Source organism: Netta rufina (genome assembly GCF_964035555.1).
Source record: "Netta rufina genome assembly, chromosome: Z".
Taxonomy (NCBI): domain Eukaryota; kingdom Metazoa; phylum Chordata; class Aves; order Anseriformes; family Anatidae; genus Netta; species Netta rufina.
This window is the reverse complement of record NC_140126.1, coordinates 11,193,097-11,209,490: the sequence shown is the minus strand read 5'-3', so window position 1 is coordinate 11,209,490 and position 16,394 is coordinate 11,193,097. Positions and strand designations below refer to the sequence as shown.

Sequence of the window (16,394 nt, the reverse complement as noted above, 5' to 3'; positions counted from 1 at the left end):
GACACCAAAGACATTTGCTCATTTGCTTTGTGCTGGGCTTTAAATGTTTTATACTTTTCCACGTGGAGCCCTAGGCCGTGGCTATTGGTACGGTAGCTGCTGTCTGTTGTAGGTGTGCTGTGCTGCTCAATGTGGATTAAAGTGCTCCCTCCATCGGAGATGCGTTCGTTGAGCTATGCAGGGCCCACCCATGGCAGTAGTATTAAGTAGTATTGAACCCAAAGGTTGGCAAAACATGGCTTTTCAAGTTTGGTTTTTGTTTGTTGTTTGTGGTTTCTGTTTGTTTGTTTTCATTAGGGTTTTGTGCAGTTCGGGTGGGGGTCCAGGCCTTCTCTGGTTTAAGAGGGAAAATCTACCTTTCTCTCCAGCAGGAGGATGATGGGTGAGGGGAAGGCTACCACTTCCAGGAAGGATGGGAGCAAACTCTTCCTTTCCTTTTCCTACATTATCCATGAGGTCTTCAAGGCAGAAGGGGATATTAGCTTCAAGAGAAGGAAGAGAAGAGTTGCTGGGGCTGATAAAACTGGCACAGAGGATGTGGGCAGACTGTGGAGTAGATTTCAGATGGGGAAATTGTGATTGTGCTGTATTTGCAAGAGCATCTAAAATCTTGCGAAGTAAATAGTAATCTAACAAGTGTTGCTTTAACAGCTTCATTCTCTGTCACTCCTGTCACCTTTTTGCTTACATTCTCAAGCATGACCAGAATACATTTTCTCCTTTGTCACTGCATTCCTCTTCTTGATCCCAGATATTCAAGGACTTCAATTTAGCTGGTGTGACTTGAAACTCCAAAGCAATTTGGAATTCTATTATTCTGAAAGAAGCTAGAGGAAAATGGGGCTCTTTCCTGCAGACATTTGCACTCGTAATTAAAAGCATTCAGACAGCTGAGTGTTCCTAGAATTGGGCTCTGGACTTGGACTTTATCTGTAATCTCCCAGTGAAAACCAAGGTTAATTCATCCCTGTAGTTATACTTTGGAAGAATTAAAATGCTTACTTCACAGGTTGCAACTGTTGGCTTTGAGAGATTTGACTGTCTGTGTATCAGGTTGTTTGTGCTGTGTGACCTGGGGGAAGATTTGATTTTTAAGAAGTGGATTGATTTGTGTTCATGTTTTCTCATAGACATTTCAAGTTTAGTGGCTTTATTTTAAAATATCTTCATTTTAGTTTGTCTCACTCAATAGAAACTTTAAGGCTTTATGTACAAAAAATAAAACAGCTCTTCTGTTTTCACCACTTGGGATGGGGCTATTCAGTTTGATTTATGTATGGGCTAGCTCACCACCTGCAAAATGTGGGCTTGTAGAATATTTTTTTCTTATTTTCGGATCAGACAATTCACTTGACTAAACACAATATATTGTTACCTATTAAAAGATACTGTTCTCTTTTAGAGAAAAGTCTGACTTAAGAAGGGATTTCAGTGCTAATTCCAAGGTAAAAGAATATGAGGCTCTTTGGCTTACTGGGACTCTGGGAAGAGAGCTGACTGCTTTGACTTTCCCTTAAGTTTTCCTGAACCTTCAGAAAGCCAAAAGCTAGGTGTGATCCTGCTCATGGCTGGTATGGTCATGACCGTGGGCTTGAGTGGGTGAGACCTGAGAGGTGGCCAGTTCCACCTCTGCAGGCTTCTTGATGCAGGTACAGAAGAAGACAAAGGTCTGGGGGAAGCTTCCTGGTCCCACTATGGGACGGCACTTCTGAGCTGTTTTCCAAATCCAAATCGACTTGCACAGGGCTGTCTGTGCATCTAGTTTTCTTGGAACAGCAGCATGGTGCTTGGAGAGCCCAGTTATTTCTCATGCAGTTTTGACAGGGTTTTTGAGGTTGGGCTGAGGTACCATGGGTAGCAGAGGGCTGACTGCATGCATTGCATGGTATCCTAATGTATCCAGTGTAACAGTTCAGCACCTGGGCTTATTTAACCAGAGTAAGCTGTATGTGTACTCATGCTCTGACCATGACTTGTCTGTTACCTGGATTTTTGCATTACATGAGTACTATAAGCCCCAAGACCTTCAGATGGAGTTATGGGCTCACAACTGTTGATGAACATCAGAAGAAGAGCTGATAAGCCACACAGCTACCTCTGGGGAGGTTGGGCCACTGCACAATATATGGTGTGTTCTTTTTCTCCCCAGTTGCTTTTGTGTTGCTGTCTTGGGCAGTCTTTTTACCAAACTAAGTTTGTGTCACCCAAGCAGTTTAAATACTAAAGGTTTTATGAAGCCTGAGTTCCATTGCCCTTGGCAGCACGTTTTGATTTCCTGAGATGTGCAGTGGCTTTGGCTAGGAGGGCAGTGAGTGCTCAGCTGTCTTAAAAAGAAGCTGAAACACAATATTAAGCTGCAGCAAGTCTAGTGTTCATGCATGAAGACTTTGCTATTCCTTGATAACAATGTTGTTAAGTAAAGATTCAAAGAGCCTTTTGTCCTTGTATGACTGTTTTTTTTTAGGACAAACAAGATGGTGATAACAGACCAAATGAAATGGGGAGCACATGTGCTTCAGTTGCCTTTGGTACCAGATGTCAGGGAATCTGTCCTTGCTGTCCTCTGCAGCATCCGAGAAACGTTGTGATCTGGTGTCAGTCTCTGTAGAGCCCTCTTGGCAAGGATGTTTTCCAAAAGGTTAGACTGCATCGGCATGTGATGCTTCAGCAATAGTCACCAAGGGATGTCATCTCCTAAATATAGGAAACAACAGCAGGTAAAGCTTCTAATGACACCCAAAGCAACAGTAAAAGGCTGTACATCAGGCAATCACTGGGTAACTCCCACTGCAGAGGCAGGAGTTTGAAATCTGTGGGAGAAGGTGAGGAGGGCAAAGTGTGCTCCTGTTTGGGGTTTTGCTGTGGCTTGTGCATCTTCAGAACGTGATTGCTGCTGTCAGGGGCGTGTCGGGCAGCGCTGTGTGAATCAGTACCTCTATTTTATGTGCCATTTGCCAGGCGGTTGTTAAGAGGGATGGCCAGAGCTCCCAGTGAGGCAAGGGGAGGGAAGAGCAAAGTTCAGCTGTGCCTGCCCTCTTTATGAATGATGACTTAAGGCTCAGCCACTGAAAATAGTAGCTTTGCTGTGCCTCTCTGTAAATCTCTGGTGGGATTGAAGAAACAATTCTGAACTGAAACACATTCTCCCTGAGGGATTTTTTCAGTACTGAGCCCAATTATTTTTTAAATGGGGGGTTAGCCCTCCAGGGAAGCCATAAATATGTCCATAGCTGAGCAACAGTGGGTTTTATATTCCCAATTGTCCTATTAAGGGAATTCACTAAAGAAAACAGGAGACCATTCTCCATAGTAAGAGTACAAGCAGCTGTTCTCTTGCAGTCCAAGTGATACTGCATATTTTACCCTTGAATGTCTGAGAAGTGTTTAGCTGACGTCTAAATTCAAAAAATCTGTAAGGGGTGTGAAAGGCAACAGGGAGCTCCTGCTGTTAAAGAAAGCTCCAGCAGGAAAAGAAAGCAAGGCAAATGCTGATCCGCTACTGAACAGGGCAGGAGACCTCATAATGCAGGACAAGAAAACTTATGAAGCAAATGAGCAGGGGTTGGAACAGATGACTTCTGGAGCTCCCATCCAGCCTCAGTTATTCTGTGTCTGCTTATCTCCACACTTCCCAGAGATACAAAGACTTCATTTCTCATCTCTCAACCTTAGAAACGATTATCAAGAGACACTTAAAATACATGCACCGTCATCCAACAAAACTAAACTGGCCAGTTGCAATTACTCAGACAGTAAATTGAGACAAGGCCAGCTCACCAGGTAAAGCAAAGGCCGTGTGTTCAGGCAGAGCAAACCAAGGAACCCTCTCGCTGCTTCCCATCAGCAGGAGGTGTTCATCCCCTGCAGGACAGCAGGGCTCATGACCTGTAATGGTTTCTGGGGCAGACAAATGCCATCACTCCAAATGTCCCCCCTTCCTCCTTCGTTACCCCAGCTTTTATTGCTGAGCACAGCACCACAAGGTGTGGGACATCCCTTTGGGCAGCCCAGGCCAGCTGTCCTGGCCCTGTCCCCTCCCAGCTCCTGGTGCACCCCCAACCCCTCGCTGGCAGAGCAGCACAAGGGGCTGAAACGTCCTGGGCTGTGTGAGCACTGCTTAACAGCAGCTGAAACATTGGCATGTTGTCACCACTGTTTTCATCACAAAGCACAACATCATGCAACATACCAGCCTCTATGAGGACAATTGACTTAATCCCAGCCAAAAATAGGACAACCCTGCATCCTTTCTTTATAGGAGCAGAGATCTGGCTATACAGAGAACCAACAAGTCCTCTTCCCAGTGGCAAAATAGTACAAGAGTGTCCCTGTGTATCAAAGCAAGATTGGAAAGAAAGATGCTTGCTAAAAACAAGTGTATATCCATACAGGATCCTCTCGTTACCAGGAACACAGTGATTTGGGACATGTGAATACAAAAGGTCATACACTAATTTGCTCTGCCAGGTGTAAGGATTTTGAATTTCCTAGAGTTAGGCGAGCAAGCTGGTTAAGACAGGAGTGCAGGATGAAGGCAGAAGGAATACAGATGAGTGCATGATGAGAATAAATATTTAAATGACCTGATCAAACTACTTAAACATGTGGAAAGAGAAAAACATTTGCTGTTTTTCTTTCAGTCAGGAGGAACCTTTACATACTTTGGAAGAGCTCATGTCAGTTCCTTTTGTTGTAAACCAAGTTTAATTAAGCTTTATTTTTTCTTTGTGAAATTTAGTGGGTCCTTCCTGTTCTAGTTACAAAACATGGACTTTCTCAGTGTCCTGTGTCCTCTTCTCTGTACCATCCACCCAATGTGAAATTTTACCCAGATTTTAGATTCATACATGTGCATGAGGCCCTTAATTAAGAAGAAAAAAATGTAGTCTATCCTGCTTGTAATGGTCAGTAGCTTCTGTCTATGATGTTCCCCTCTGCCCTCCCACCCCATGTTCTGCGTTAGTGATAGCTGGTAGCTGCCAGCTGTCAAGTTTTTCACCTTAGTTTTCTGCCTTGAGAACTGTGCTGCCTCTCGTGACTTCAGTATATTTAAGTAGCACTTGGCACAGTATACATTGCATATTGGCTGTGGTGGTCAAGCTTAGCTGCCTCTTCTGCAACTGCAGCTTCCCAGGGACTATAGAACTGACAATAAAGGGCAAATGGTTCAATTAATCTTAGTACCATTTGGGGCCCACTGCTGCAATCAGTTATTCTTGTTTATACATATATACCTATTCTGACATAAATCCTACTGAAATCAAAGGGACTTCAGTGGACAAAGTAAGAGTTTGCAAAATCCGTCCTTGATAATATCAATAACTACGCTTTGTTTTAAACAGGACTGGATTTACTTTGATTTCTAGATTAGTGCAGGTTACATTGAGCAGAATGTTTAATGTATCTCATTGATTTTTCAGTGTAACACTGTTGAAACATAAGTCACTGCTCTAATCATTTGTTTTACCGTTAAAATTCTGTATGCAGATCTGGCCCCCTGGGATATCAGTGTGTAACGAGATAGTCCGTGATCTAATCAGATGATGTGAAGAATATGGTATTGCTTCAACACATAGCAGTAGAAATCTTCATCAAAATTAAAAACTTATCTAATATTAGTAAAATGCAGTTCAAAGAGACAACTGTGGAAAGCAGGGGTGTACAAAATTTTAAGACGTTTCTCAGATTAAACAAAGCCAAATTCAAGCCAGAGTTTAAGATGATTTGTCATGACTCCATTTATTGTTAAAGAAGAAAATTTTACAGCTGTCACTTCAGTTTATAGGGTTTGCTCCAGCTCAGTTAAAATAGCATTGCCATCAGAAATGACTGACTAGCAGGATTTCTCTAATGTGATACTTATTTGCCACAGCATGAGTGCCTTGGAAAGTGATTTTGAAAAGCACCTAAAAAAGCATCAATAGCAGAAGACATGACTTGTTCTCTGAACTCATTTTGATGCTTGGAGTTGGGTCTCTGAGTGCTTAGCTCTGCAGTCCAAGATGCAAGTCCTGCTGACCCTGGAGGAGTTCTGCAAGTGGTGTGGCGCAGGTGGAGGAGCAGACCTCCTCTCCATGCTGCAGTGACTCTGAGCAGCAGCTTTCCCCACCACTGGGACAGAGAAGCTGGTCAGACAGTCTGTATAGATTGCAGAAAGCTGGTAGTAGACAAGGATGATACCATCTTGTAGGGTGAGCTTATCCCTCCATAAAGCAAGGCAGAGTCCCTTATGGAGAACTGTCATTTTTGCAGGTGTCCAAAACATCAGCATTATCAGCTTCATTCATGTAAAGATCTAAAGGCATGTTAAAATAAGTGCGTAGGTTTTTTTAATGGACATACCTTGACACAAAGAGAATTTTGCAGAGCAAATTGTCTTAGGTATTTTTGTGTGCAACTACCTTATGCTGTAGAAAATGGCAACCTCTTTACATAGGTATGTTAAATAGTTGTTCTGTTTTTGTCCAGGGTACACAGTGAAGTTCCCCTGTTTTAGCAGAGAAACACAATACCTTCCTTAGCTCTGTTTTATTTATATAACAAGGGAAATCAAAGAATTTTAGAGGTATATTTACGTAGGAAAACAGCATTTAGTAACCTTACGGATGACCAGATGAGACTTGAAATAAAGGTCAGAAAGGTTAGGTGTCCTTGGCATTTTTCAACTCAAATAAAAGTGCATTTTTTTTCTTTAGTTCTGTAAACTAGACAGTGCATGATTCAGTGTGGAGGGCCAGATTCTCATCTTCTTGTTGGCTCTAGGGATTTGTTACGTGTCTGACTTTGCTGGAATTACATCAGGTTTGTTTTGACGTTCAGAGCCCTCCGAGTTAAGTGGGATAAAAGGCGTAAGTAAGAGCTATAAGAGTGAGGGAGAGCCCAGATAAGCTGTGAAGCAGGTGCTGCCTTTCACTCATGTTCTGTGAAGCTCTGGCGGGTAAATGCTGCCAGACAAAGGTAGTGTATTGAGAAAAAGGACAGGGGAGGAGTTTGTTGTCAAGTGCTGGTACAGATCACAAAATTACATTCATTAAGAAAGAATCACTAATGCCTTCTAACATGTAAATCCAATATTGATTGTTTTCCTTTGTTGTGTTTTTAGGGTCTCATGACTCCTTTAGCTTCTACATTGATGAAGCCTCTCCGGTTGGGCCTGAACAGCCAGAAACGGTCCAGAATTTTGTGTCTGTTTTTGGGACTGTGGCTAAAAAGCTGATGAGGAAGTGGTTGGCTACACAGACCATGAACTTCACCAGCCAGCTGGGGGCAGGCATACGGTATTTTGATCTTAGGATTTCCACCAAGCCAAGAGACCCAGACAACGAACTCTACTTTGCTCATGGCTTATTCAGTGCCAAAGTCAAGGAGGGCCTGGAAGAGATCAATGCATTTCTTGCTGACCACCCAAAAGAAGTGGTCTTCTTGGACTTCAATCATTTCTATGGGATGCAGAAATATCATCATGAAAAGCTTGTCCAAATGCTCAAGGACACGTATGGAAACAAAATGTGTCCTGCTATATTTGCCCATGAAGTAAGCCTCCAGTACCTGTGGGAAAAGGAACACCAAGTGCTGGTTTTTTATCACAGCCCAGTGGCTCTTGAGGTACCATTTCTTTGGCCAGGCCAGATGATGCCAGCTCCGTGGGCAAACACAACAGATCCGGAAAAACTGATTCAGTTCCTGCAGGCATCAATCACTGAAAGAAGAAAGAAGGGCTCCTTTTTTATTTCTCAAGTAGTGCTGACACCAAAGGCTAGTACAGTGGTGAAAGGGGTTGCTAGTGGTCTCAGAGAAACAATCACAGAAAGGTAAGTTCCTGGTGGGTGACGTGGGCTGATGGTGCTGAATGTGTGTCAGAAATGCTGCATTTTCTAATTTCCTTTCAAGAAACTCCAGCAGATCTGTTTTTACCATGCTGCTGTGACTAAGAGTCAGAACTTGGGCATAATCCTAATGTATTTAGTGAAATGTGTTTAAGGAGGAGCTTTTGTATCTCAAAAGAAAATCTGGCACTAAATCATCATGAAATATTATGGATTGGCTTGACGTTTATTTTTTACCTGAATGCAGATGTTTTGTTTTCTTGAATGTGGTTTCTCACCATAGGCACTGATCATCTTCACTCAGATTTTCTCACTGGATGTGGACAAATTTGTCTGAACAGAATAGTTCAGTTGCCAGGGAACTATAAATACCATCTAGTCCCTCTGCCTGACCACTTCAGGGCTAACCAAAAGTTAAAGCATTTTATTGAGGACATTATCCAAATGCCTCTTGAACACTGAGAAGAACTTGAGGGTAATGACCACTTCCCTGGGAAGCCTTTTCCAATGTCTGACCACCTTCACAGTAAAGAACTTTCTCCTCATGTCCAGTCTGAACCTCCCCTGGTGCTGCTTTGTGCTATTTCCCTCTGTCCTGTGATCAGTTCCCAGGCAGCAGAGACCGGCACCTCCCTCTGTGCTTCTCCTCCTTAGGAAGCTGCAGAGAGCAATGAGGCCACCTCTGAGCTTCCTGTTCTCCAGACTGGACAACCCAAGTGTCCTCAGCCTCTCCTCACAGGACATGCATTCCAGCCCTCACAGAATCACAGAATCACAGAATTTCTAGGTTGGAAGAGACCTCAAGATCATCGAGTCCAACCTCTGACCTAACGCTAGCAGTCCCCACTAAACCATATCCCTAAGCTCTACATCTAAACGTCTTTTGAAGACTTCCAGGGATGGTGACTCCACCACTTCCCTGGGCAGCCTGTTCCAGTGTCTAACAACCCTTTCAGTAAAGAAGTTCTTCCTAACATCTAACCTAAAACTCCCCTGGCACAACTTAAGCCCATTCCCCCTCGTCCTGTCACCAGGCACGTGGGAGAACAGACCAACCCCCACCTCGCTACAGCCTCCCTTAAGGTACCTATAGAGAGCGATAAGGTCGCCCCTGAGCCTCCTCTTCTCCAGGCTGAACAAGCCCAGCTCCCTCAGCCGCTCCTCGTAGGACTTGTTCTCCAGGCCCCTCACCAGCTTCGTCGCCCTTCTCTGCACTCGCTCAAGCACCTCGATGTCCTTCTTGTAGTGAGGGGCCCAAAACTGAACACAGTACTCGAGGTGCGGCCTCACCAGAGCTGAGTACAGGGGGACGATCACCTCCCTAGCCCTGCTGGTCACACTGTTCCTGATACAAGCCAGGATGCCGTTGGCCTTCTTGGCCACCTGAGCACACTGCTGGCTCATATTCAGCTGAATCCACCCAGCGCGTCACTTTGTCATAGAAGGAGATCAGGTTTGTCAAGCAGGACCTGCCTTTCATAAACCCATGCTGACTGGGCCTGATCGCCTGCTTGCCCTGCAAGTGCTGCATGATGACTCTCAGGAGGATCTGCTCCATGAGCTTCCCTGGCACTGAGGTCAAACTGACAGGCCTGTAGTTTCCCGGGTCTGCCCTCCGGCCCTTCTTGTAGATGGGCGTCACATTTGCTAGCCGCCAGTCAACTGGGACCTCCCCAGATAGCCAGGACTGCTGATAAATGATGGATAGTGGCTTGGCCAGCTCCTCTGCCAGTTCTCTCAGTACCCTTGGGTGGATCCCATCCGGCCCCATCGACTTGTGCACATCTAAGTGCCGTAGCAGGTCACCAACCAGTTCTTCATGGATAGTGAGGGCCCTGTTACTAGCTTTGTTTCCCTCCTCTGGAGGGCATGCCTTCAAGTATCTTAACGCCATTTTTATATTGTGGAGCTCAGAACTGAATACGATATTTAAGTTTAGGCTGCACTGAGTTTATTTAAGTCTGTTTTATGCACCAGGCCTCGGGTACTGAGTAAATCATTTTTCTTTCATTTTGGCTTGTCAGCAAAGTCTTGACAGTGCAGAATTTTGCATCCTTTACTATCCTTATACACCTTAAGGATGCATAACTTCTTTCTGCATATGATCATATGCTATATCAGCTGTCAAGACACCATTAGGGTGCATTTGCCTTCTAACAGCCCTTTGATTATCATACAGAATTTTTTGAGGAAAGAAACTCTGGAGACCACTGTAGAAGTTGTGTATTTGGAACGCTGTGTTGGCAGGCCATTGGTTGTTACATTGCAAAACGTCTGTGCAAGACTTGCATTATTTATACTGTTCTGACTTTGATAAATCACAGCCAATTTTCAGCTTAAAGGCATATATGTGCGACTATGTTCTTGACAACTTGCTAGGAAACCTGAAATTTAATGCCAAAGCACAAGAGCTTCTTTTTTTCCCTTAACAAAAGAAAAAAAAAAAAAAAAAGATACAGAAAGGAAAAATATATAATGGGGATGAATGGCCTGCTAATGTTCTGCTATCTGGCTGGATGTGCCTGTACCAGGAACGTCTACTGGGAGCACGGTCCTCTTTTCTGTGATGAGTGGCGCAGTGTCTATGACACTATGAAGACACCCTGAGAAGAAAACATGCCTCACTTTTGAGAAGGATTGAACTGTTTTCATGGCAGCTTTCCCAAGTGACTGTTAACTAGGAAAACAGGGACACATGTTACCTGAAAAGACAAAGTGGTGACACAAATGGTTTTATAGGCAGTTGAATATGATTCACAAATGCTTGTGTGACTGTATTTGCAGGTGTTTGTATATCCTTCATGAATGCTTTTATAGACTCCTTTGGCTTGTGTGTTTCTCTAACTGGTGAATCTGAAGAGCACTTCTTACAACTGAAATCCCACTTTGCCAGTGGGTTTTACTGTTAAACACTCACCTCATTGTTCAGGAATTTCTTTTCTCTGATAAACATCTTTCCGAGTGTTCTTTAGAACATGAAGTAGCACAACTGAGAAACGACCAGGTTCATCTTAAAACTTGATACATTAATAGAATAGCCAGCTAAAAACCTTTCTTTCCCCTCTGGCTCATAAAGTGTTTCCTTGAAGCTGTTTGAAAAAATAAAAGGTTCAAATGGTTTCTGGATATGTTTGTCTAAGCTCTGAATGATTTGTGTTTGAACTCTTGGTATGCTCTTGTCCACAGCGCATTTTGAGATTACAACTAAACCATTTGAAATGTTAGTAAGTAATTGGGCAGAAATACCTGGCAGTGTTGTTTTTTCCAAATTGCAACTGAGATTTTCACTTGAGCCGTAAGTGTGTAATCGTATCTACTTCATGGATACTTTTTTTCTTTTTTTGCATAGCTCTTTTAACCATCACAAAAGAAACAGAGTTTGAAAATCATTTCCAGAGCTGGTATGGAAATTGAAATCCTAGTAGTTATTAAAAAAAAAAAAGCATACGATGCATGAAGGCACAGGCTTGAAATATGTGTTAAACTACACAGAAACAGAGCTTGTGTATTGAGTTAACTTCTTTGAAAGTAAACATCAAGTATACTCAAAACTGCTCCTTAATGTGATGATGATCCTGTTAAAAATAAATACATGAGCAATTAAAGGTGGAATACAATTAGTGGAATTTACAGAATTCTCTCCAATCTGCATTAATATATCAGTAACTTAAAAGTATGTAATCCATACTAAAGGAGTCAGGGTGTATGTTCCAGCTGCACTGTGTTTGCTGCTTTGAACCATCTAATGATTATTTGTGGAAACATTATTCTGTGCTTTTCAGAATGAGTACACATGTCAGATCCCATTATTGTGGCCAGGTAGATCGCCCATGTGCTATCTGGCAGTCACTGCAAACATGTATAGATTTTTATGCTACTTTCTGCTTTTTAATAAATGCTGACAAAGAGCTTTGCAGCGTGTTGCTTTTGGACACAGTTTTGTAACTGTACCTGGAGAGGTTTTTTCCCCACATTGAATTTTGGAGCATTGAATTTGCGATGTAAATATGGAATAAGGCTGAATTTTTCATATATATATATATACATATGCATATATATATATATATTTATATATATATATATAAATATATCTTTTTTTACCTAAATGAAATGCTATATTTTAAAAATGTTCCTTTTCAGCATTTTCAAATAAAACCTTTGTTTGCCTATTTTTCCCCCTCATCTTAACAGTGGTCACTGTCACTAACTTATCTACTTAATTCTGAGAACAGAACAAAGTTCAGATCCTTGTGGATACAATAAGACATATCAGATTTTCATCTCTGAAATTGTTTGTTACTGATGAGATTATTTAAGATTGCAAGAACAATGGTTTGAGAGGGAGGATGTGGTTTCTGTCAGCTGCAGCATCTGTCAGCCGAGGAAAACTGCACGCAGACACCGTGCAGCGAACCATGCTCCTTTCTGTTGCTTTGCAGCTCATGTCGCATGAAGGAACACGGTGGAGTATTCCTCTGTAGCCAACAAACCGGTCAGGTTGGCAGCTCTTCGGTGTGGCTACTTGTGGTGTAGGCCCACCTGCTCTAACTGCAGTGTTGCAGTCTCCTGAGGTGGTGTTGCTCATGCCTTTCCAGAACGTTTCTGACCCTGTTCCCTGCTGCACAGTGTTTGAGGTCCTGCATCTGGGCCAGGGCAATCTCAAGCACCAATACAGACTGGGCAGAGAATTAATTGAGGGCAGCCACGAGGAAAAGGACCTGGGGATGTTAGTTGATGAGAAGCTTGACATGAGCCAGCAATGTGCACTGGCAGCCCAGAAGGCCAACAGTGTCCTGGGCTGCATCGAAAGCACTGTGCTCAGCAGGGCAAGGGAGGGGATTGTGCCCCTCTGCTCTGATCTTGTGAAGCCCCACCTGGAGTCCTGCACCCTGCTCTGGTGCCCCCAACATAAGAAGGACATGGATGAATTAGAACGAGTCCAGAGGAGGGCCACAAGATTGACCAGAGGACTGGAGCACCTCTCCTACAAAGACAGGCCGAGGGAGCTGGGGTTGTTCAGCCTGGAGAACAGAAGGCTCCAGGGACACCTCACAGTGGCCTGCCAATACCTAAAGGGGCCTACAGGAAAGCTGGGGAGGGACTCTTTGTCAGGAAGTGTAGTGATAGGACAAGGGGGAATGGCTTTAAACTTAAAAAGGGTAGATTTAGATTAGATATTTGGAAGGAGGAAGTTATTTCCTATGAGGGTGTTGAGGCTCAGGTTTCCCAGAGAATCTGTGGATGCTCCATCCCTGGAAGTGCTTAAGACATTGAGCAACCTCATCTAGTAGGAGGTGTCCCTGCCCGTGGCAGGGGTGTTAGAATTAGATGGTTGTTAAACTCCCTTAATCCAAACCTTTTTGTGATTCTGTTTTTTACTGACTACCTTTGCTCATAGGTGTGGCTGTTGTCATAACACTTGATACTCGGTGGGATAATAATTTGAAAGAAAGACAAATGAAAGAGTCATCAAGCTTTCTATCCTGCACCAATACAGGAGGAAAAGCTGTTTCTTGTGAGCTCTCCCCAGGACCACAGATCACCATTACAGAGCTTCATTACACAGCTTTTATCTTTGTTACTTGAATGAGGAGACTCACTTGCATGCACGTACGTTACGTTCTTGGATTTGATGAAAACTTGGAGGACTAACAATATGTTTTCAGGCTTAACATTCTGTCATGCACAGTTTACGTGCCAAGAAGTACTCTTTGATTAGCAAACAGTATGTACCAAATGAATTACATTCCCTTTGCTTATTGAATTAACTTCACAGTGAGGCAGCTGCCTTTAGTACATCTGAAAGACAGTTGTGAAACAACCTTTTGATGCGTGTAGAGCTGTTCCTTATATTAATGTAGTTTGTTTTCTGATTTGTAGTGAAATTACTAATTTTATCTCTGACTGGTAAATGACACTGGAGACGAGTATTATATTTTCTTTGTTGTCTCTGGTTGAGTGATACTGAAGAATAACAGATCTTGTTTAGAGAACGGAAGAATCTTGAGGTACTTTTAAAGCTTTTGAGGAAAGGAAGATAAACACAGCCTATTGTCCCCCTTGATTTCCAAATTAATCTGTAAGGATAATGTTCCCTACAGCTCAAATGTGACTGAATCCTTGCCCACCATGCTAAAGCTTCCCCCTTAGCAACCAAAGTGAAATATATATATATATGTATGTATATATATATATATCCTACAAATGGGAATTTTTGGCAAAGAAGTAGGGGCAAAGTGTAGGCAGCATTAATAACAGGAGTGGTAAGTAGGGCACAGAAGCTGTCTGGAGAAAAGCCATCTCTGGGTGCAGTCATAAACTAAGCAGGGTCAGATTTAGCTAGCAAATAGGTAGATATTAAAAGAAAAGTAATCCCTGAAATTGCAAGAAGCAGGATTTGGGGGAAGCTACAGAGAGTGCATTCCTCCTCCAAGCCATATCTCATCCAGCTTAATTTTTGAGGGTTTCTGTGTTGCTGGGAGAGTGAGAGCTTGTTGTTTTGGATCCACACTTGGTACTGACTGTTGATGTTTTTAAATTATGTAGAAAAACAAATATTGGAAATGGCAACTGTATTTTGCTAATTGCGTGAGTGCACTTCCTCCTTGTAGTCTTGATGTCTGTCGATGTTATGGGCTGCCTGACAGCAGAAATTTCAAATGAGCTGTTTGGCTTTAGTTCTCAGCAACCCATGGCACAGAGGCTGTGTGAGCTCTTAAACTGCCAGGAGGCAAGAGCAGACCCAGTCCCTCACTAAGGTCTGTAGTGCTAGCATGCTAGGCCATCATTATGTCATTATTTTTGACTTTGGAGGCAACTCTTCCTCTTTTTTTTTTTTTTTTTTTTTGCTTCACTTTCCAGAAGGCACAAACTATCATTACTATGGACTTTATCAGTTTGCTGTGCAGTGCAGCCAAATCCTTAGTGTTTCTATTCCCCAAATTACTTTTCTAGCCCTTCCTCAGAAAAAGCAGTCTCTAGGTTTGCACACAGACCAGCATGATGAGACCTTGCTGTCAGCGGAAGCATCTTGCTGCCACATCAATGGTCCTCCACAGTAAAAGCCATAATCGTCTGTGTGTATTTGTCTGGTTTTACTGACAGATGTTTTAGTGGCATTTCATCACTGGAGCATCTGTGTACGCAAGGATTTTAGTATAATGATCCCTTGGGAGGTGCTGGGTGGTTTTGTCTGATGGGTTTGTCTGGTCACGAACCTGGGACAGTATTAAAATACCACAAAATACAAGAGCATGGGATTTTTAATAACCTTATTACATACTAATGTAGATCTGAGTGCATATTAGTAGCCTCTGGGATTTATTCCAGAAAGGAAGGTGACATGGTGGTCACCAGCTTGACCACCCACATAATTGGTGGCTGGGCTTTGGGGGCTTGGAGGGTGTTTTTGTTTTTCCCCAGAGTCTTTGCCTTGATTTGGCTTGCTTGTAACTTGTTAGGCATCAGAACACCTGTTTGCAGTCCTGGTGTGTGCTGGGTGGCTGCTCATAAAGATATTTTATGTGATGCTATCATCACACTCTCCAAGTACAGTCTGACCCCGTGTATACAGAAAACAGCAAGTGTTTTTCAGCATGTAAAGTAAATGCTCATTCTCCCAGCACTGCTGCTGTGTGCTGTCACTAGTATCTACTTGTCTCAAAGACTTCATGCTTCAATCTGCACGGCAGCTCTAGTGAAATTGCAAATGGCTCATTAAGTCGGTTGGGTTTTCTTTGATCTTTCTGACATTACTCAGATAACTATGGAAATTCTACAACTAATAGATGCTAACAAGTACTGACCCTAGGGGAAAATGTGTTTGCTGGTACAGGGTCTGTCCCTGCTTGTCTGCTTTGTACCTCATTGTGAAGGGAACAGTTCCTTGACAGGTTGGTCCTTCTCTTTGTTTGTAGGGTACAAAATGAACACAGTGATTTACACAAACAAACCTTTCCAGGGTTACTCAAAAGGAGGCTTTCAAGCTGATAATGAAATTCTGTAATACAAAGACTCTTAATATGAACTAGGGTGAATAAAAGCTCAGTAGGTATAAAAACATTCATGTCTTTGTGTTGTATTAGCACTTGCATACTTCAAAGCACTGCCTTCAAGATTGTATAAGTAAGTAGAACAATAGGGGGATTGTGGTCACTTCTTAAGCAGAGCACTGGGCAGTTCTGGATGCATTCATGGTATTTTTGGAAGTTTGAGCAGTCCCTTGTATCTGCTATATGTTTCTGGAGTGGTAGGATGTGGAGGGCAAGTTGTCAAAAACTTTCCATCAGCTCTTAAAATCCTATTGCACCATTCAAGATGCATTAAGGCAATTCTCAGCAAGCTCCAAGGCCATAGAGGAGTGTTTTCAAGGGTAATCTAGAGAGAATGCATCCACACACTCACTATAGAAGTCACTTGCCTATCTCCAGCTTCTGTTTCCAGACTTGGGTGGTAGGCTAAGGAACCTTCAGCTGTGGAAACCCCCGGGATCCATTATCTGTCCTACTTTTATGGTCTGTTGTGATAGGGAAGAAGGCAGGGATGGGAGCTAAATGGTCTGAAAGCATG

The 16,394-nt window shown here is 42.9% G+C and overlaps 1 protein-coding gene across 1 annotated transcript in view; it reads left to right on the top strand.

Annotated features, from left to right (window-relative positions):
* PLCXD3 (phosphatidylinositol specific phospholipase C X domain containing 3) overlaps window positions 1-16,394 on the top strand; it is a gene marked incomplete at both ends in the record, with an annotated part of 86,030 nt that overhangs the window by 46,840 nt on the left and 22,796 nt on the right. Inside the window, one exon of the mRNA XM_084304781.1 lies at window positions 7,103-7,811. Coding sequence (XP_084160907.1) covers window positions 7,103-7,811 — 709 coding nt within the window. The remainder of the gene's footprint in view (window positions 1-7,102; window positions 7,812-16,394) is intronic.